The following is a 22479-nucleotide window of genomic DNA, read 5'->3' on the forward strand; positions in this document are numbered from 1 at the left end:
ATTTCACCATTAGCAGGAGGCCTCTCCGTGAGCTGGGAACGCTCAGCACGAAGAGCCAGGAAGGGAGCCTTATGCTCCTGGTGACGATGGTCTGACAGCGGAAGTGAAGTGCAGTGGGGCAGGAGAAGCCAGGGCCTAAAACAGGCTTGTAGGCCAAGACCACAAGCTGTTGGCCTCAGGGTTTCCATATCAAATAGGCTCTGGGAATGGCTGTGTCCTTGCAAGGCTGGCTTGCAGGGAGTTTGCCATTTCCCTTTTGTCAACAACAGGCAGCCCCGTGAGTGTCAAGATGGAGCTTTCATAAGTGCCAGGCTCTGGCCTAACTATGCTCCCACTGATCTCAGCAGGAGTTTTACCCTAGGCTTCAATAGGAACAGAGTAGGGCCAACCCTGAGTGCTGTCAAAAATCCCAGCCGAGGCAAATGCCATTTGTGTCTAGGAGAGGGATGGAAGAGACCCATTGGATTGCTCCCTATGGCTCCCTAGTATAGATTGTTCCTAGTACATATGCCACTGTGTGGGGACTGGAGCTTTGCTCTGCGCTGTGACACTGGGCAGTTGGAAGTGTTACAGGACAGGGTCCCCTAAATAATGCTGGTGTGTTTGTTATACCTATCGCACTCAACAAATTTCTTCTAGCAAGGACCAAAACCCCAGACCCAATATACACCCAACTTTCTACTTCTGACCCTGGCCCATGCTTCGCAGCTGGGTATTTCTATAACAGGCCACACCAACCCCCTGGTTCAACCATGGCCGGCCCAGACCTCGGTGAAGCTTGGATCCAGATCTGAACTTCAGCGCTAACTATAGCCCTCTCCCTCCTCTAGAAGTCAGCACTTTCTTGTCAAAAGGAGAAAGGCGAAGTAGGACCATGAGCTGATGACCTCAGCCCAGATCTTGATGATAGATATACCCATCACAACATGCCATCACTACAGGTAACCCCTTGGCACCCATCAGCTGAGAAGAGGAGGTTTGAATGGCGATGGAAAGCAACGTCCAATCCCTACAGCCCTGGGTTGAGGAACAGGACAAGTGTCTAGGAGAGGTTGTCCTGCAGCTGCTGTGAGAGAGACACTGCCAGGCCTGGCAACCCAGCCCGTGCTACATTGTTGTCTTCTGAAAAGAATGGAAAATGGAGGCGTGGTTCCATACAGGGCAGTCGGAACATAGTGACCCAGAGGGAGAAGGTAACCATTCCAATATTGCCACTGTCAAGAACTGCACTTAAGAGAAAGGTCTCTATTCCAGTAACAGAAGCTCTCTCCCCTATGCATGGTTTAAGATGATGCAATTTCAGCCCCTCAAATGAACCAAAATACACAGTGCCCGTTCTGGGGCAGGTTTGCACCTGTACCCAAAGCCACATGACATGCAGTGAAGCTCATATCACAAGCCACGAGCCAGACATGAGACAAACTAAATGTTAGACTCCAAACTGGAAGTGTTGGAACATTTCAGAGTAAAAATATCCCCCCTTTACGCAGTCTGCCAGATATGGAAGGGAGGTGAAAATCTGCAAGGGAGCTGATTTAATGTGTGAAGAGAGCAGAATTGTATGCTACCGGCTATGCACATGCACTAAACATAGGTCAAATACCCATTGGTTCTGTAACGTTTTATTGGGATGGAAAAAACAATAATCTTGTGCTAGATGGTCCCTAGGTTACCCCCCAGCTCAAACTTGCCCACCACAAGAAAGAGGCAGGGGAAAGCGACTTGGCCCTGGCTTGGTTTCTCTTTCAATGCCCAAGTATCTTTCTGTTCCATCAACAACCAGAGAGAGTCATTGTACTTGGTCCAAATGCTGGGAAAGAGTTAATTATTGTTATTGCTCTTTGTTATTACAGAAGCACCTTGAGGCCCCAAGCAAGACCAGGGCCTCCCTGTGCTGGGTGGTACACAAACACATAGTAAGTGACACTAAGCTCTGCAGGGCAGGGACTAACTAAACAGACAAGACAGAGAAAGGAAGGATTATCTCCATTTGACAGAGAGGGGCCTGAGGTCACACAAGAAGTCTGTGGCAAAGCCAAGAACTAAATCCAGATCACCAGAGTCCCAGCCGAGTGCCGTCCCCTCTCATGCAGACGGCTGCTTGGGGGATTGAGGAGTTCCTCAGGCCTTTTTAAACAGCCGGCTTGCAACGTCAGCAAATTGTTCCAATACAAACAGCAGCCCCCACATACCCCTACTTGTTCCAAAAAACACGCAGAGCAGGGAGTGGGTGAGGGGGGCAGGAAAGCCCCACATTTTCCATGGGTTCTGTGCAGAAACCCGACCCAGTTCTTTGGGGAAACACAGAGTCGCATTTATTTCATACAGAGCAGTCTCTGCACAAGGTCCATCTCCGCTCCTTGGGAGCGGGCAGCACACACATTGCTCAGTAATAAAACCCACAGCCCGGTCGAATGACGGCGTCACGACGACTTCAAAGAAAACTCTCCCATTCGCTAGCAGGTGGTCGCCTCCAGGAGCGGGTAGGGGAGCAGGGATGTCAGCAGGCACACTCCTGCGTTTTTCCACATCTGCAGGGTTAAACGGGTGTCAATCTCTGGTGACAGCTGCTCTAAAAAACACAGGAAGGGAGAGAAACAACACAGGGTGTCTCTCTAGATTGTCTTCATGACTCAGATTTCAAGAACAACAAATGGGAGAACTGAACTCCTTTCCCGTCCCCACTGGACCGCTCCAGGGAAGAGTGAAGCGGGATTCTCCAGACACTAGTGGCAAATATTCCAGCAACCGTCACTGAGCAAAGACAATGCCAGGAGCAGGGCAGTGGGGCACTCCACAGACAGACAACACGCCCTTGACTTCGTTTATCACCACCAAGATGTGGTAGGGCCAAATCCAAGAGGTACTGAACTCCTGGTTCTCCCGTTAACTTCATGGGAAGCTACAGGTGCTCTCCCGCACCCACTCGATTCATCCCCTGCTATTACCATGGGAGGGAAAGGGCTGGTGCAGTGGATAGAAACGGAGAGCAGAGCACTTATGGCACTCCAGACCCAGTGTCCTCCACAGCAGATTGAGCATCATTAAAGCTCAGGGTTAAGTTTGCTTTACATTACGTAGCCTGTTTAAAGCTGCAAAGAACCTTCCTGGGTAGCTTCATTTAAAGCCTCAATGAGGTGAATAATTAAAAGGATGAAGTATAACAATAGACCTTGAACTCCAAGCTATCTCCAGCGAGGCAGAGCTCTCCAAGATGTCATTTGGCCTTAGAAGTAGCCAAAGAGAACATACTTTGTGTGTTCTGGCTACACTTTTTGTCATTAACGCAGGCTTATTAGCCCATAAACTCACAGTTGCTTGCAAGAGCAGAGTACTTTGTTTTTCAGTAGGCCTGGAAGTTAATTCGTTTTCCCAGCTTTATTACTCCACCCGGTCAAATAACGGGCCGGAGCTGCTAGTCAACTGGAACCAAGCAAGGCCCAGAGAATTCTCACTGCACTTTTCATGACTCTTTACCAGGCCCATAAATCAATAGCCAGCAAATTACTTTCTACTCCAGCTCTTCTCAGTCACCAACAGCAATCCTAAATTGCCCTATAAATCGATGCACAGAGCCAGAGTTCAACCCTGGGGGCCCCAAAAGGATAAGGATGCAGCTTGGTTCAAATACATATGCCAACCTTTGGGGAGGCAACTGTAAACATGCTTCCCCATGGGGAGTTCTCCTTGATGGCTGTCACGTCTGGAGAGATTACATGGCCTTAACACCACGGCTGATCAAGAACCCATAAATATGACCTTAAGGCAAAGCTCAGCGTCACTGTCTCTGCCCTAACACATATCCCATATCAGATGTGTGTGTACAAACAGCCCATTGCACCTTTGGGGAAGAGATGCAGTTTGCTCTGGCATCCTGGGCCTCATACCCCTCTGCTGTAAAGGGTGGGATGGAATGGCTGTCTGCCTAACACACTCCTCTACAGATGCTGTGAAAGGAAGTATATGAAAGTAAACTAAGGGCTCTCACCAAGCATGTTATTAGCTGTGGTGCGTGCAGACAGAACTTCAGAGGTACCTGTGTTGCTGTCCTGGTTGGAGTGCATCCGCCAGGGAATTCACTTAGCTGTATTTCAGCAGGTTCCTTCGGGATGAGAGGCTGTCTCATATACACATGATGTTAGCGAATCCTCTGAAGGTCCCCAGTGGTAACATTGTGGGGTAAGGATTTTGTAAAGGAACTGCTCAGTGCAACAAAAGTAAGTCTCCTCACAGGACTGCAGGCTGGGAACTTGCTGCTTTGTTCAATTGCATCACAAGAGGTGGGGTGGGGAGTGGGAAGGGGGACTCCCACCTTCAAACAAGGTGTGTGTGGAGTGTGGCTCCATCCCATAATACGCTCGGTAACCCAGTCAACCCTATCCTGGCCGCTTTAGTGCAATGGGGTTCTATGGCAGACGATATGGGTAAGATGCCAGACCATGGAACATGCTGACAGACATGAGAGCCATTATGCACACACACCATATATCTGGCTCAATGCAACCCAAAATAATTCTCCAAAATGGCAAGCAGGATACAGAAAACGGCAAAGCAAATGAATGGCTTTAAAGAAAACCCATTCTTTAAGCAGTGAATTTAGAGCTAGAACTGGCTGATTTCCCTGGACACCAGCATCCTCTGTATATCAACAAAACTGGTACAGCAAAGGCAATGTCAGTATAGCCTCCCACATCCTGCTCTGCGAACAGGCGACAGCTTTGCTCTGGAGGGAACGCTTCCCAAGCCAGGTTGTCTGAGTGGACCATTCAATTAAAAAAAAAAAAAAAAGCCCGAAATAAAACCACCATTTTTGCAGGACCCACGAAAACAATGTGTGAGCTCCCTCTGCTGACTCTGAGGTACCACAAAACAGACAGCTCCCAGTGCTGAAATGACTGGTACATGAATGAAGGAGTCAGACAATCATCACCTTTTGTCTCCACTATCAGAAACACAGAGGGAGAGTAGCTGGGGGAATAGGCATCAGTACTACAGAAAAGGAAGGAGGAAGATCCATGAAGGAAAAATATGTCAACTGACAATATCCTTATATAGAGTCTCTCTAGAAATGCCAGCCAGCCAGGTGTATGTCTGGATTCCCAACACATTCCACAACCCTTCCCAAAGGATTCACCCAGCAAGGAGGTTTGCTGTTGCCTCTAGCATTTGCTCTCTGATTGCACTCCAGGAAATCAGGAGAAACCCAGATCAGAACCAAGCTAGTGCCCCTACCTCAGACTCCAATGCCACCTGGAGAACAGAACTGTGTTATCCCAGCCAGGACTCTCTCAAACAAGGCTGAACAGAGATTTCTACCCTTTCCTGAAAGCTGTGGTATTAACCCAGTCTATAGATTACATGGGCTCTAGCAAAGCAATCAGGGGAAAAAAATAATCCATCAATTGCTCCTGCTCCCAATGTAGGCCTAAATGAAAGCTCCTGTGAAAGGCTGGCAGGAAATCAGCAGAAATAAAACATTTAGTTTCCAATATTTTGGTTGGTAGAGCAGATCACCTGTTTCTTTGAGGGATCAGTCCTGCAAGGTCCCCAGCACTACGATGCCAATCCAGGAAAGTGTATTTAAAACACATGCCCAACTTTAAGTAGGTGAATAGTCCCATATAACCACTTAGGCACGTGCGTAAGTGCTTTGCTGAATAAAGATCAATGTGCTCAGAACCATGCAGGATTAAGCGGCATGGTCTGTATGATGTTTCCCGTTCTTCACCTTGGTTGAGATGGTTGTCTCTGTCTTGGAAGCAAGCAGTCTGTCTGTCCATCCTCAGGATATCCCCAGCTAGCCACCTCATCACAGTCAGATGCCAGAAGCTAGTTTGCTGCAGAGGCCAGGGTCTCTGTTAGTCTCAGGGCATGTCAAAATTATGTCGCCTTAAGTTGACACACAGACACCGCAGGAATCCGTTCAGTTGCGCGTGTCTACGCTACGCTCCTTGTGTCGGTGGCACACGCCCACAGCAGCAGCACTTACTGACCCAGAGAGCCGTGCATCACGAGCAGCTCTCCCACTGCAACTCTAGCGCAGGGTGTCTCGGGAAGGGCTTGCACCATTCAAAGCACAGGGGGAAAGGGGAGGAGATGATATTCTGTGATCATACCAAGAGGTACATTTGCAGAGGATCGCATGCAGGGACCTTGTAAAAGCGGCATGTCTTTGGCTCCGCACCAGAACCACTGCTCTGGGCAGCGGAGTTGAAAACAGCGACCAGAGCGGTCACAATGGGCATTGTGGGACAGCTCCTGGAGGCCAGGTAAGTCAACATAAGCAATGTAGTGTCTACATTACGCCTCTCTCCAGCCTCTCATGGAGGTGGAGTAATTAAGTCGACATAGCAGGCAAGTGACATCAGTGGGAGGAACATCGTAGTGCAGACATTGACATTACAATGTCGACATAAAGCAGTTTACGTCGACTTAACTCTGTAGCGCGTACCAGGCCTCAGTCTCAGCCACGTCTGCATAACTAAAGGATTACAGCAGGGAGGGGAGAGCTCCTAGGGAAAGAGCTATCCAAGAAGGGCCTGGGTCCAGGGATTTATCAATAGCCATCGGGCCCTTGGGGGAAAAATAATCTAGGTAGTCAGAGGAAAAGCCATTTGATTGTCTCCTCCCAAAAGTTCCAAAGCAGACGCCACATACAGTATGTCAAGTATCAGAGACTGTGAAGAATGGTTTCTACAGGGAAGATTGATTGGGCTTGTTTAACATCAGTTTCACCCATCATTACTCTGGTCACCAGCTGTTCCCAAGCAATGGCGGGGAAAAAAAATCTCACCAATGCAAGGGGTTTATTTTGGGGTTTGGGAGGGAAGAGAGAATTAAAAGCTGGAGTGAGACTCCTTCATCTGATGGTTCCTTGACCCCGAGTAAGGCCCCAGCATATGCACAGCGCCAATTATAATCAGATCCCATAGCAACCCTGCCAGGGATCTCTGTTTTTTAAGTGAAAGATGAACTCCGATTGGGGACCCACTCAGAAGCAAACTGTGTGACACGGATGGCGTCAGGTAGTCACCCTGACAAGCGTAGCCTATTATTCAAGAGCAGGTCCTCTGTGGATTGGCCCCAGTGCAGCTGACAAGGGGGCACAGCAAGATGGCAGCCCAGCGGAACATCCCTTTGCATAATGACCTGATTAGAAATCACTGGCATGATATGGCAACAGCCCCTGGGTCAGATGGCAGCAGCTGTGCTCCCTGCTGGGCTGAAGCAGCTGAAAAGGACTTGAGCTCAAATATACCATCTACAGCACCCATCCAAGACATGAGCTTTACAGATGGCACATTCGGGAATGGCCCAGCCACCACTGCCACCCAGCTACCTCTGGGGTGGGACACAGCACGCACACTACACCAGTGTCATAAGCTGGCCTTGTCAGAGAGGCCTAAAGGAGTTAGGTACTCAACTCTCACTGAGCTGGGTGCCTAACTCTCTTGGGGCCTTTGAAAAACCAAGCCACACACAACAGGGGAAGTGAGATCCAACTTCTCCAGGTGAAACTGCAGCATTTTCAGCAGCACACAATTAGCCAGCTGGGAATTTGACCAGGGCACTAGGCTTAGTGACTCTACTCTTGCAAAAATGTCATTGGAATTTACACGAACACAAACGCTCCGAGGCCTGCTCTCACCCCAGAATGGTACCTACATCCACAGAGTGCCCCCGGCACTATGCTAAATGACTGACTCTGAGAAGAGAATGCCATCTACCAAATCATCTGCTTAGGAGCTCTGCACACTTCTGAGTTCAAGAGATCTGGCAACATCAGACACTGAAAAGTTTTCAGACCAGTGCGTGCAGCCACTAAGCTAGACAGAGTGAAGAGCTGGAAGCAGATCATAGCCTCAACTAGGCATTTCCTGGATTTTGTTAGTTTGTGTCACACCCACAGCTGCATTTATTTTCTAAACATATACTTGTGGGTTAGCAACAACAGCCCTATAGAAACACAGTGTGACCTTCATACCTACGGGAAAGCGCTCGCCTACCAGATTTCTTGAAAGGTAACTTTGGAAGCCTTTCAAATGTGACAAGCATAAGTGATGATTTGGGGGGGGGGGGGGGGGATGAGAGAAACCTCCAAGTTGTTTTGACTAGCTAGCCAGCTGGCACTGTTCCTATAGAGACAGAACCTGCAATCATATCAGAGTGCTGAGGAGTGAGACTAAGCACATAGGCAATTTGCATAGCAGTATTTGGCCATGTTGCATCTAAGACTTTAAGAAAAAAATAAAATAAAATAAGATAAGATAAAAACCACACACAAGCTTAAACATTAATATTGCTTTACTGGTTTTTCACATGCAGGGCGAGATGTTCCAAACAATGCATTAGCAAGAATAAGCGTGCATCTAAAAAAACCCACTCAGCATATTAAACTGAAATGGAAGAGTAAGTATGCCACTGAAAATCACACTGGCAACGCTGAGGTAAAATCATTTGAGTGCAATTTGACTTCCATCGCATCTGGTTTCCCAGACATTTCAGAGGTGGAAAGGGGGGACAGAAATATATTTTTGTAAAGAAACTTCCTCAAGCTTTTACAAATCCAGAGATGCATCAAGCTGACAATAAACTTGCCTCAGCTGTTTAAGACTGGACTCATCCTTCTAGCATTTTTTCTGTCTATTAATTATATTTATTAGTTTCCTAACACATTTGGGCCAAATCAAATAGCAAGCGCCTGCAACGTTTGAACATGCAGTCTCCGCACAGGCAAAACTCCCACTGGAGTCCGGGCAAAGATGGCAAGCTGCAGCCCATAAGCCATTTTATAGTCTCCAGATATCCCTATGGAGGTCCCATCAGGTGATCCTGCCAAGGTGCCAGCCAAGCCAAAAGGAAAATAAAGCCACTGGTCCTGGCATCGTTGGTGGGGAGGGGGGCAAGCGAGTGAAAGGGAATAGGCAGAGAGAACGAGCAGGATTCTTAACCTTGGTCAAGGGGCAGGAATCAGAAACACTCACCCTAGCTTGAAGAGGGGAACCGATCAACCCATTGTAGCCAATCAGCCCTGCCACAACCTGCACTGCTTCACTGCTTTTAGCCAGTCTGCCCAATAAGTCTGGTTGGAAATTTGTCACCTGGGTTTTTCCCTTTAAATATCAGAAGCGATTCACAGCGACTTGTAAAGAGAGAGCGCGCGCACATGCGTGAGAAAGTGTAAAAATCACTGTCATGGTCAGAAGCATCCATTGCTCTAGTCCCACCCGCCAGAGCCCATCTCCACTGGGGTACCCAGTCCCAAAGCATGATGATGGCTTCTATTTCCAGCAGGCTTTGCATTTATGGCTAACAATGACCAACTGAACAGCCTGATGCAATGCCGGTTGGGAAGTTAGCGGAAGAGAAGCCAGCCATGGGAAATGGAACGGCCAGTGGAGTAGGGAATCTGACAGCTGAGCTGCATGGGAGGGGATAGGGGGCGTCCTAGCAGAGGACAGGCATGTGACAAGGTGGGATAGGCTTATTAATAACTATTTGTGTTGTTTATGTGATATCAGCAGGGGAGCAGTGTGACGATGTGACTCAGCAGGGAGGGGGGAGTGTTGACCTGGGAATGTGCCCTGGGGATGGGAGACCTGAGAGCCTGTCACCTGAGCCAGGAGGGGGAGGGGGAGGGGGAGGCGACACCTCTGCCCAGGAATATGGACGGAGGCTGCAGCAGGGAACCTGCTGGGTGAGTTTAGTTTTCAGTTTGGGGCTGGGGAGAGGAACACAGGGAACCCCAGGGCTGGGGTCTAAGCTCCCTGCTCCCCCAGAAGGACGTGATTGAGGGGTCCTGGTTGTACCCACAAGCTCTGTTGTGGACTGTGTCCCTGTTGTCCAATAAACCTTCTGTTTTACTGGCTGGCTGAGAGTCTCAGTGGATCCCAGGAAGAGGGGTGCAGGGCCTGGACTCCCCCACACTCCGTGACAACTGGTGGCAGCGGTGGGATGTACTGCACCCCGTGAACGGCGCTTCCTGCAGTAAGTGACTGGGGAACAGTAAAACGAAGGGGAATTGACAGGGACCAGGCGTGCTGAAGATTCAGAGAGAGACGGTTTCGGGGGGCGATTAACCCCTGGGAATGTGTGACCAGAGAGAAGGACTTTTGCAGTAACAGGGTCCCCCGGGGGATTGCAGCGAGCGGTCCCAGGGGCGGAGGAGTCTGTAGCTCGACCCTGGCAAAGAGGTGGTGACCTCAAGAAGGACTGGCACACTAAGGGCTTTTCCTGGAAACCGTGGGAAGCTGCCCAGCCTGCGAGTGGCCAGCAGGGAGATGTACGCTAAACGCCTTAAGAGCGACCTGGTGGAGCTGTGCAGGCAGAGGGGGCTGCGCATCGGGAGGTCCACCAAAGAACAGCTGATTGCCCAGTTGGAGGAGAGGGATCGCTTGGATGACCCGATTCCTGTCCCTGAGGGAAGCCGCCCGGCAGACGCAGCATGGGCCCTGGGGCCTGACCGGGCTGGGAGGGGTCAGACTGCTGCCGAGGACATCCCGAGACCCTTCCTACCTATGCCTGGGGGAGGGCTTGGGGGAAGTCCAGCGAATACCGAGGGCACCCTGACCCCGGCAGCCAGCAGGGGATCCTCCCGGCGGAGCTCCCCATCCCTGGAGCGGATGCGGCTGGAATGGGAGAGGGAGATGAAAATGAGGGAGCTAGAGGATCATGAAAAACAGCGTCAACATGAGGAGAAACAACGTCAACATGAGCAGGAGGAGAAGGAGAGGGAGCGTCAGGAGAAGGAGAAACAAAGACAGCATGAACTGGAGCTGGCCAGGCTGAGGAGCAGTGGGGCCCCGGCTGTGGTGAGTGAGGGGGGACCCAAGACTGCAAGGAACTTTGATAAGTGCTTCCTGGCTCAGCGGAAGGAGGGGGAGGACATAGATAGCTTCCTGACGGCCTTTGAGAATGCCTGCGAGATGCACAGGGTTGACCCTGCAGACAGGCTCCAGTTTCTTACCCCCTTACTGGACCCCAAAGCCGTGGAGGTGTACAGCCAGATGACAGGGCCGGAGGCAGGGGACTATGAACTGTTCAAACAGGCCCTGCTCCGTGAGTTTGGGCTGACCCCCGAGGGCGTCCTAGCAGAGGACAGGCATGTGACAAGGTGGGATAGGCTTATTAATAACTATTTGTGTTGTTTATGTGATATCAGCAGGGGAGCAGTAGTCACAGAAACAACATTTGAGGATCACAACATCAGACTTGATGGCCTGCTGCTGATTTACTGGTTGCAAATGTTGCCGGGGGGGGGGGGAAGAGGGAGATATTCCCTTCTCTAGGGTAGTTGTTACTCTTATTGTTTGCACTGCATGTGGTAAGAAGATACTAATAATCTGCAGGTAAATTTTGTGGCACACACACACAGACAAGCACTGAAATACTGAGGTGCAAACAAAGTAATATTCATTCTAGTGTATGTGATTCTCACCACAGGGATCCATCTAAAGAAAGACAGCACGTTAGGACAGATTTTCAAAGCTAGGCAAATTAACTTGCACAGATAGACTTCTTTGGCTGCCTAAATCACGTGTACATACAACCAAAGAACAAACACCAGCCAGGTATTGCATGAGTAAGTGACCTGTGAGACAGGATGGTCCAGGGGTTCACGTGGTAGCCGTGGACTTCAGGGGCCTGGGTTCAGTTCCTTGCTGCAGCACAGATCTCATGGGTGACCTTAACCATGTCACTTGCTCTCTCTGTGCCTCAGTGCCCCATTCGTACAATGGAGAGAATTGCCCTGCCCTGGGTGTTGTAAGGCACGTGCATAAGGGCCATATGAATACTTGGAAAAAGAAAAGGAGTACTTGTGGCACCTTAGAGACTAACCAATTTATTTGAGCATAAGCTTTCGTGAGCTACAGCTCACTTCATCAGTATGCATCCGATGAAGTGAGCTGTAACTCACGAAAGCTTATGCTCAAATAAATTGGTTAGTCTCTAAGGTGCCACAAGTACTCCTTTTCTTTTTGCGAATACAGACTAACACGGCTGTTACTCTGAAACCTGTCATGAATACTTGGATCACTCCTGGAATGCTGCATGCAGTTCTGGACACCCCATCTCAAAAAGACCCCAAACCATTAGAACTGGGAAAGGTTCAGAGAAGAGCAACAAAAATGATGAAGGGGACAGAACAGCTCCTGTATGAGGAGAGATCAAAAAGACTGGGACTGCTCAGCCTGGAAAAGAAAGGACTAAGGGGGACATGAGTGAGGTCTACAAAGTCATGAATGGGGTGGAGAAAGTGACTAAGGAAGTGTGATTTACCCCTTCGCAGAACACAAGAACCAGGGGGCACCCGATGAAATTAACAGGCAGCAGGTTTCAAACAAACAAAAGGAAGTATTTCTTCACGCAACACAAAGGTCACCCTATGGAACTCATAGCCAGGGGATGTTGAGAAGGCCAAAACTATAACGAGGCTCAAAAAAAAGAACTAGAGAAGTTAATGGAGGATAGGTACATCAATGGACACTAAGATGGTCAGGGACACAACTGCATGCTCTGGGTGTCCCTAGCCTCTGACTGCCAGAAGCTGGGACTCGATGACAGGGGATGGATCACTTGATGATTACCGGTTCTGGTCATTGCTTCTGAAGCACCTGCCATTGGCCACTGTTGAACAGGATACTGGGCTAGGTGGACCATTGGTCTGACCCAGTATGGCTGTTCTTATATAGACAGATGGCCATCTAAAGGCAAACACCTGATGTGAGTGCACACAGCAGTGCTCACCTGGTTTCAAAAATCTGACTCATGAGGCATTTAAGATCAACTAAATGCATCTGTTTCCACCTCACTGAGTAGCATTTCCCCATCTCTTGGGCACCTACCCACTCCTCTTTGATGATTGCAGTCTTGGGCCTGCAAGGGAGATGAAAGAGGGCCTTCTGGTTAAAGCAGGGGATTAGAGCTCTGTTAGTGACCAGCTGCACCATCTTGAGCAAGTCTTGACTGCTCTGTGCCTCAGTTTCCCTTCTTTCATAGTGGGACGATGATAAATACTGAAAGGCTTAATGTTTGCAAAGCACTTGGAGACCCTCAGATGGCAGGGCACCATGGAATCATTATTATAAGAAAGAGGGATCCATATAGTATCAGCACACAAGAAACTTCCCATCATTCAAGAAAAACGACAACACACCACTGCCCAACCTCCCAACACATTCTCTCTTAAAAAAAAAACAAAACACACAGTGCAATTAATTTCCATTGATTTTTTCCAACCCGAAGCCCAAAACGGCAGAGTCAAAAGGTTAATGCTGCGTGACAAAGGTCAGCAGCAGTTTGGGGAGGGAGGCGAAAGGGAGGCTTTGTGGTCTCAGACAGCGGCTGGCTGTGCCCCCCTACTCCACTTGAGAAATGTAAAGTGATGGCGATTGCAGGAAGAAAGAGGATTGAGAGCCCTACTTAAGCCCCGAGTCTTTGTGGCTTACAATAGACCCTCCCTTGACTCATTAATCGTGTGTTCCATGGACAGCGTGCCTCAAAGAGCAGCAGATGACACATGTCCAGCTGCCATCGTTGCCCCCATCTCAAGGTAATGGGGCAGGGGCAGGTGCTCTTAGCGCCCTCTGCTCGAGACTAATATATTCTGCCTCCTTGTCTTCTCCCTTTCATCTCCTCCAACAGGCCACACTGACAACTGTAAATGAGATTAGACTTCAGGGTATGGGACAGATGCAGAGCCCCCTCTGTGCGGTATCAAATGAGCTCTCCCAGCTTTTAAGTTTCTTTCCCCCTTTTACAAGCCCAATCTTGGTCGGGAAAGAGGAAAAATCCTCTAGCTCCGATCTGGACAGACAAAGCTAGACCCTGCTTTTTGGGGCTGATCCACAGCCCCTTGATATCAGCAAGAGTCATCCATTGACACCACTAGGCTTTGGATCAGATCCTTAGTCCACATTAAAAAATATATATATATACATACCCTGCCCCCCTCCACCCAGGGGTGTTTCGTAGTTTATATTATATCCCACAAGGTTCTGCTTGTTGACACACTGCACTTAATAGGGACAGTTGTTACAATTAGGATTGGCCAAAATATGTTTAGTGTTAAAGGGACAGCAACAATTTGACATCTAGCCAACGTTTTAAAGGAGTTAAAAGTAGTTTTAGAAAATATTCTGCATCTCCTTGAGCCCCTCGTCAGTTTCTGCAGTTTGATAACCACCATTTTTTTCTTCCCCATCCCTGTTGCCTTGTGTAAAACCCACATAAAGAAGGGGAAAGAAGTGATTTTACAGGGCAAACGGAAAAATTGGCCATGCATGGCCAATACCTCAAATTAAGCTATCTTGCTGGTTTTGCTAAACACAGCCAGTAGACGTTTCCTAGAACAAGAGTAGGAGAAAATAATTCATACTAAAGTGCGATTTTTAACTCAATAGTGTCCACATGAACAAACTGGAATCACTCTATAGCATGGGAAATAGATAGTGTTAACTGTGTTAAAGGCTACACTGAGAAAGGGGTCACTGTTAAAATAAAGATAATTTACTTGAAAAATAACTCTTTGCCCGAGTTACCACCAACTTTGATCAGTGGGCCCAATTCTGCAAAGTACTTTTCACCTTCAATCATTCAGGATCCAGGCCTATAGCCAAAAGGACTTAAAAGTCTCATTGACTTTCCCTTGTCTATGCGGTTGGTTTTTGCATTGCACTCATCAAAGCTAGCCTAGTCACTTTCACTTTCAGGCTGTAGTCCTTTTTCTCATGCACTAGCACAGGACTGTTGTGTTTGCATCTCCACAACTGCAGGGAAATGGCCCTTTCCAAGAAAGCAACCTATTCCTTCTCATAAGGCAAACAGCAAGGACTTCACTGCAAGCAGCTTTTAACCATGGCTCTGAAATGGCAGCAAACTGGGCTCAGCTGCATCTGTTCCTAACACTATTGTCATCAATTTAACTTTCCCTAGCACTGACAAGAATGCATCATCTGATCTGTGGTATGTCTGCAGAGTTCTTACTGAGCTCCAGCTTCCCATTAGCTGCCCACACATCTCCTGAGATTCTCAGTAAACTCTTTTTCTCTGATACCATCACACCCACATCGAAATTTCACGGAAGAATCCATGCCTTCTCAGACAGCTGCAACAAAAATGCAGTCCAGACTCAAAGGCAGATGAACCAAAGTGATGGGGTAGGAAAGGCTGTCTATTTAAAGCAAATACCCTGCTGTCACCCACAGACACTGACCAAGGTGTGGGGAGGGGGAGGTGGGTACTTAGACACGGGAACCCATCCCATGAACCGATCCTTGGCAGCTTAGACACGGAGGCCAGGACAAAATTACTCCAGCTTTTGGAACCTGATCAATGAGCTGCTGAAAAACCCACACCCTCCCCGCTAGGGGAACAGCATAAACGTGGGTCTGTTGTGACAATAAACATTGCACATTTCTATAGCCCACTTTCATCAGAAGATTTCAAAGCACTTTATCACAGCGATTAAGTTTCACTCATCCCCGAAATGGGGATAATTGGAGCACAGAAAAGTTGAGTAATTTGCCCAAGGCCTCAGAATAAGTCTGTGGCAAAGCTGGGGATAGAACCCAGGAGTCCTGACTCACAGTCTTCTAATTTAACCACCAGGCAAAGCTGCCTCCACATGGGAATTGGGAAACACCCTTTCCCTCTTTCTGTGAGAGAGAGAATTAACCAGGGTGTTATTTATGCAAGGCAAAAGACAATGGCCACATTTGCCTTCATGCTGCCAAGACCTGCCCCCCAAAAGCTGTCTCTCTGCCCCACCTGCAATGTAATCCATCTCAACGGTTAGCAAGAAATGAGTCCTCTCCAAATGAAAAGCAAGAGATTTTAGGGAGGAAAAGAGCAGCCCTTGCTTTGCTCAGAGTTAGGATTTTAAATGGAAACAAATGTGTGAAATGTTCAAACACGGCCTGAGCCCCATGGGAAGTGGCAGATGCAGAGCTAAAGTGTGCGTGGTCGGGGGCGTTTAAGAGCACAATAAATAAATGTACAAATCCATATAAAAGTAACCAATGAGTTACTACTGGCTAAGGGCCATGGCCCCAAAATGAAAATGCACCACAGATGTATTCTGTTGAATAGGAGCTGCAACACTGAAAATCTGTCTGTTTGCTCAGCCCCACTGAAGTCCAGGGAAGTTTTGCCATTGGTTTCAATAAGCCCAGGATTTCGCCCTGGGCATGGTATATTAAAACCTCACAGAAGAGCAGGCAGTTCTGAACCCACCTGTTCTCCAGGCTTTATTTATTTTACTTGTTTAAAACAGAAATTGCACAACTCTCATCTCCAGGATTTTCAGACTGGCTGCCTAGGGTGCAATTCACCCTTCTGCAGGGGGCGGTGTGGATCACTGGCAGTGATCAGCGAGACCAGCCAGAGCCAGTTGCACATTTTCCATCCAAACAAACATATAGATCTTATATTTAACACAAATGGTTTCTGATTAAATGGAAATTTTTGCCAAAAAGTTTCTGTTTTCATGTTTGGGTGTTTTACAAAAAAAAAAAAAAGCCAACCCCCAAATTTTGTACTTTTAAACTGAGAAATGTCCAGTTATCCCAGGGAAACTCCCAAATTTAAAAGACCTTTTTTTCAATAAAAATGAAAAATATTTTATCAAAAATTCTTGGGGGAGGGAGAGCAATCATCTTCCAACCAGCTCTAATCACCACATTTATCCTCACGGTAGTTCCATCGCCCTAGCAGCCAGAGCCTGGATTACAGCCTGTGAATTCTCAAGGGCTCCCACACTCACTCTCCAGGGCTTTCACCTGCTCTCCTCCTCCCCAGCTGTTCTCTTTCACCACAAGACTGACGGGAGAGACCTGCATGGTTCAGCTGACAGGGAGTAAGGACGGTAATACTATGAGCCAAGTATCAGAGCGGTAACAGCACAGGACTTCCAGGAAGACTGGTCCTCCCTTTATGTTAATGCACACAAAATCCTTGGGCACCTGTTTTGCCCTCCAGGCAAACACACAGAAGGAATTGGGTTTAGCACTTTACAGCAGAGCTGCATGTTTCAGTGCATCTGTGTTCTCTAGCCAGTGCCGCAGAAATCCCTTATATTGACCTCATGTTTCACACAGATTCCAGTTGGCATTAAACAAAACACACTCCTTTCTTGGTGCAGTGAATTTCTGGATACGGGGAATGTGTTTCATGACAAACAGCATCTCACTATTCATTGCTAAGCTAATGGGTTTTCTGTCTTACTGATATAATGCTGAAGGAAGACGTCTGCTTTTTGCTTTTGCCCACAGGCAACAAAGGCTGTATTGATTTACTCAGAACTTGGGACTGGTTTTTCGTGGGTTGCATTCTCTTTGATAATAAAGCCTTATTGACAGGGCTTAAATTTCAATTGCAGCCCTAATTCAAATGTGGCTAATTATGAGAGATTTTGATTTACAGTCTGTTTGCCTTGTCATTAGGGAAATGTACCACAAATCCAACTGCCATCAAGCCATTTTTAAAACATGACACTTCTGCTGTTCAGTCAAGATCTCTGCACCCACTTAGACCCTGCCGATTCTTCTCTGAGCCCAAGTCAGCTACAAGCCAAAAGCCCCATCCTGCAAGGATTCAAGGACTTCAGTGCGGCGTCAGGGAGCTTGCAGGATCTGCCCCAAAGTAAAACAAAATTTTGAAACAGAGAAGAATTCAGAATGGTTGAAACAAACATTCAAGCGCAACTAACAACTGATTCCTATTACAACCCCGGCCTTCTGAATGGGAGCAATCCATGTTAATACATAGAACGCTAACAAATTAAAACATACTACAGAGATTTAAATATGATTGACCATTTCAATAATCTAGTTACTACGCCTCCCATCACCAGCTGGCTATGGTGCAGCACACGGACAAATGCTACTCAACCTAGATTTATGGATTAATAATAGAGCATGGCTTAGTGGGTTATAAATGGACACTCGTCATGGCTAGCAGCCAGAATATTTACTGAATGATAACCGGACACCTCTGGCCACAAGGGCATCCCTCTGAGGAGACTGTACCACAGCCTTTGGTTTTGTAGTTTATTCACATTCAGGATCAGGGTTATTGCCTCATAAAGCAGTGGAGAAATCTCATCAGAACTTTAGTGCTGCTAGAATGATGCCAATGTAAGAGGAACCGCTCCCTTACACAAGGTGATAGTCACACACACAAGTCTATGGCATTAAGAGCCATAGTTTACAATTTCATTTACACAGTGCTTCAGTTTAGAAGCAAGTCAAGGAGGTAACCCTAAAAAAATCTACTTAGCATTTCATGGTGCTAGATGGAAGGAATGCCACAAAGCAAGCATACTAGTTATAGCGTCTAAAATTATAATCCACGCTCCAAATTGATAATCTGGAGTGTGGATTATAATTTTAGATGATAAAACTAGCATCTACATCAGTGGAGCTACACCAGTTTACACCAGCTGAGGATTTGGTTCCTATACATTTAGTTGACAAAATTATGGATTTCACTGTGGAAACAGATGCACGTGTTTTTTGGTTTTTTTTTACTTTTAAAATTAAAGGAGCAGGTTCTCTGCTGGCAGAAACTGAAGGAGCTCCATTGAAGTCAATTTACCAGCCGAGGATCTAGCCCAAAGAATGTAGCAATCATTAGGAAGGTGCTGGATTGACAGCCTTGGAAAGTAAGGTCTCCTAGCCCGAGAACAGGTGCAGCACAATTGCTAGCAATGCAGGCGTGCACGCACGCACGCACGCACACACACACACCCTCAGCTCTGACCTGGGGGAGATCACCTCTATGGATGGCCGGGTAATTCAGTCTCCAGGGCCCATTCAAACCCTTGGCTGCGCTAATGGCACTGCCTATGGGGATGGGGGGCAGGTAACTGCAGTGGTGGTGCCTATGAGGCAGACGCCAACGCGCTGGGGTCTGGATCGAGGCGAAACTCGTTTCACATGGGCCACCCATTAAAGCCCTCGTCTGAGAATGTACGCAGCACAGCGCGGAGGGGAAAGTCTAACGCACACAGGAAAGCAAGCTAGTGTTAGAGGCTCCCTCACCAAAAGCAGGATGATAAAATATAGGAATTGTTCACATACCTGATCAAACAGAGCTTTCCAGTGCTGATAGGTAAGAGGCAATGCATAAAGGAGGAAAAAAGGAAAAAAAGGTATAAGCAATTATACTAGAATGCAATTCATTCTGGGAATATACTTTAACAGGCAAATAATGGAATGATCTAGTGGTCTAAGCATGGGATAGGGAGCCAGGAATTCCTGCCATCTAATCCTGCCTCTCACAGTAACTCGCTGCGAGGTGTTGGGCTAGTCATACCTTCTCTGTGCCTCGTGACCCGATCTGGAAAATGGGGATAATAATGTTAGCATCTCCATGCAGAGGGGAGGTGTTGTGAGGCTTAATGCCTCTGCAGTGCTTCAGGGGTGTCAAGTGCCAAGGGTTTGCCCAGTAAACCCCGTGACATCAGCTGTGCAATTAAGAGAACCATGCAGGAGTTACCTGAGAATCCCCTCTCTACATACAGAGTCAGGTGCGTATTTACATACAGTTAGGTGCACACAGCTGTTGTAGCTTTCAAGTGCTTTGGGAACACTAAACGAGCCAATCCTTGGCTACATTTTACATTTTGCAAAACCTCAGATCTAAAGCGCTCACCACCGCATTCCCCATCAGGCTCACAATCCATCAGAACACAGGAAGCCTGAGCAACAGACAGCTCCCCAGTAGGACTTTCAAACCTGACATAACAGCGTCTCATTCCTATGGGGCATTGTGAAAAGGAAGAAGTTGCCAGGTGGCAATGTGAGGGTGACACGGTAACCCAGCGAGTTCTAGGGTCCCTATAAGAATTAGTCCCAGGATAGTATTTGAAAGTCCACTCATGCCTATTTTGCCAGCTGGCTACCCCAGCACAACACTCCTGATTTGTGTCTCCCTCACTTACTTATGAAAGCAAGCTGAGAAAGATAATCAGCACCAGATTTCACACAAGCAAAATGCATCTGCTGTTACATGCAGAGTAGAGCTCTGGTTAAAGTCTTAACTATTGAGTAAGGAATATTTCCCTCCAGTCAATTTTGGAGCTTTGCCTAGTATGCCTACCTAGTGGAGAGACCGTGGTTTACATATTAATTCACTGAATTTCCATGGAATTAGTTAAGCTGTTGTTCGAGTGGATATTCATGTATAAACTCCCAGTTGTCCCTGTAAATCTGCCCAATGCTTTAATGTTTTACGATATTTTAAATCCTGGCTTTGTTTAATGTCACTCCGAGTGCTGTAAGACAACAGTGGTGCCATTCCCTTGAAGCCAAGGCTGTGGCAGCATAACCTCCTTTGTATACATGTTCCCCCCCCCCCTTTTTTTTTTTTTTAAGTGATTAGCATTGTATAAGAATCGACTGTGTGTCAGTTCTTGGCAGACAAGCCAGTGAGTGTATCTCAAGTTTCCAATAAAAAAAAAAAAAAGAGAGAGAGAAATATCAGATCCCAGTTTGGCCTTGGGCATGCTCCTAACAAAATGGTTTTAATTTTCAGAGGGTATCCTGCAGCCTCCTAGTCCCAACTTGAAATTCACTGACTGATCGCATGGGGGAGGGGGACTGTCACAACATCTTCTGTAGCATTCTATTTACAGATTGCACATAAATGATTCCTGACACTTCTACATCATCAGCAAAATAAGCCTCACCACCAGGCTTCCAGGTTGGTGTATGTTATCTCCATTTTACTGATGGGGAAACTGAGGCACAACAAGTCTGCTCCAACTCCAGCTGAAGTCAATAGAAAGATCTCAGAATGATTTCTACGGGAGCTGGAGTGGGCTTTATGTGACTTGCCCAAGGTCACACGGCAAGTTAGTGGCAGTGCCAGGATTACAATCCAGATCCCACCCAGCTGTGTGCTTTTACCTTGAGGACATTCTTCCTCTCCCATTCCTAGAGTCCACTCTGGCCCATTTCTCAGCACTTTCAACATCTGTTGACATTAAAACCATAGTGAAGCTGCTGAGCACACTGCAGGATTAATGACTGGATTCTACAGCAGGCTGGAGTAGCTCAAAGGCATTGCTTGCTTCTCTCTCTTCATAGCAGTAAGGAAACCAGAACACTCTTTCTTAAAGGCCAGCCAAGCAGCTACAGTACTTACCAAAGAGACCCCAAAAACATGATTCTGTATAAATAAGTGTTGGGAGACTTAGGGCCCTAATTATATATGCTCCATCCAAGCTCTCATGTAATGTTACACATGGGAATTCGCCGCTGACCACATATAGTGCTAAAACCCAGAAACAAACTCAGTTCTCCCAGCTAACAATACCTGGTTTATTACCCTCTGGGAAAGAAATCCAGTACAAAACCAGTATCTACGTGCTTCTAGAAGGATGGACCTATGAGGACAGAAAACATTCAGAATTTGGTCACTTCTCTCTGTGACCCTGGGCAAGTCACCCCTTGAATGTTATAGCTATACAGGGTGGTCATTTTATATGTTTTGTATTTATAAATGTTATTTCATTTTCATTCTTGCTGATGCCCCAAAAGCCTTGGTGGAGGGCACTTGAAAATAAATGTATTAATTATTATTATTATACTTCTCTGCTTCAGCTTCCTCCATCTGTCATTAGGTAGATTCTTTGCCTACCTTACCTAAGAGACATTGCAATGGTTAGATTGGCCATGATCACGATTTCCTCATGCACCCAAAACTCCCAGCTAAGTAATTCAGCATACAAGGAGTGAATGTTCATCTGGTGCATGGAAAATGCAAGATTGGCCCATTAATGTTTGTAAAGCACTTTTATACAGGGAAAATCCACACAACAATTCAGCATTTACATTGAGGGGTTCATATGAAGAGCATCAGATTCTGCCTGTGGAGAGCACTGGTGTCTCCCAAGTCACTTGGAGCAGGGGGTGAGAAAATGGGGACAATAACCTGCCAAGAAACAGCAGGACTGTAAAAATAGAATACATGATATTGGTAGTGCAGACTGAGACCTAAATAACATATGACTCTTTGCCCTTAGGGCCTGATCCAGCACCCATTGAAGTCCATGTGAGTCTTTCCATGGATTACTATCAGCACTGGATCAGGTCCTCACACAGCAGCTTTCATCTTAGGCTCTCCAAATACTTCAACACTTCACTGCCCATCTCTACTTCTAGAAGATTCAAAGCATCAAGACCACTTGGTAGCCCGGTATCAGCATTCTGCACTGGGATACGGGAAACTTGGGTTGGAATTCCAGTACCAGGTCCCGCACTCCACAGGTCAACATGGGTCATCAAAGCTAAATGGGTAGACTGAGGTGTCTTGTGCTTCATTAATAAATAAACAAACTAACTGTTCACAGGCTGGGGGATGCACAGCAAGATGGGGAGGCAGGGAGAGTTCACAAGGGTCTAGGGCAGGGGTGGGCAACCTTTTTGGGCCGAGGGCCAAATCTGGGTGGGGAAATTGCATGCAGGGCCATGAATG

At 47.3% G+C, this 22479-nt stretch overlaps 1 protein-coding gene across 2 annotated transcripts in view; it reads right to left on the minus strand.

Annotated features, from left to right (window-relative positions):
* The window catches only part of RHBDL3 (rhomboid like 3), a 128153-nt gene that overhangs the window by 103308 nt on the left and 2366 nt on the right, over window positions 1-22479 (minus strand). The window contains exon 2 of one of the 2 annotated variants that reach the window (XM_084648195.1): window positions 19080-19103. The exons of the other annotated variant lie outside the window; for it this stretch is intronic. Coding sequence (XP_084504321.1) covers window positions 19080-19103 — 24 coding nt within the window. The remainder of the gene's footprint in view (window positions 1-19079; window positions 19104-22479) is intronic. 2 annotated transcript variants of the gene reach the window in all.

This window comes from Lepidochelys olivacea (genome assembly GCF_965140295.1).
Source record: "Lepidochelys olivacea isolate rLepOli2 genome assembly, chromosome: 14".
In the NCBI taxonomy this organism is placed as follows: Eukaryota; Metazoa; Chordata; order Testudines; family Cheloniidae; genus Lepidochelys; species Lepidochelys olivacea.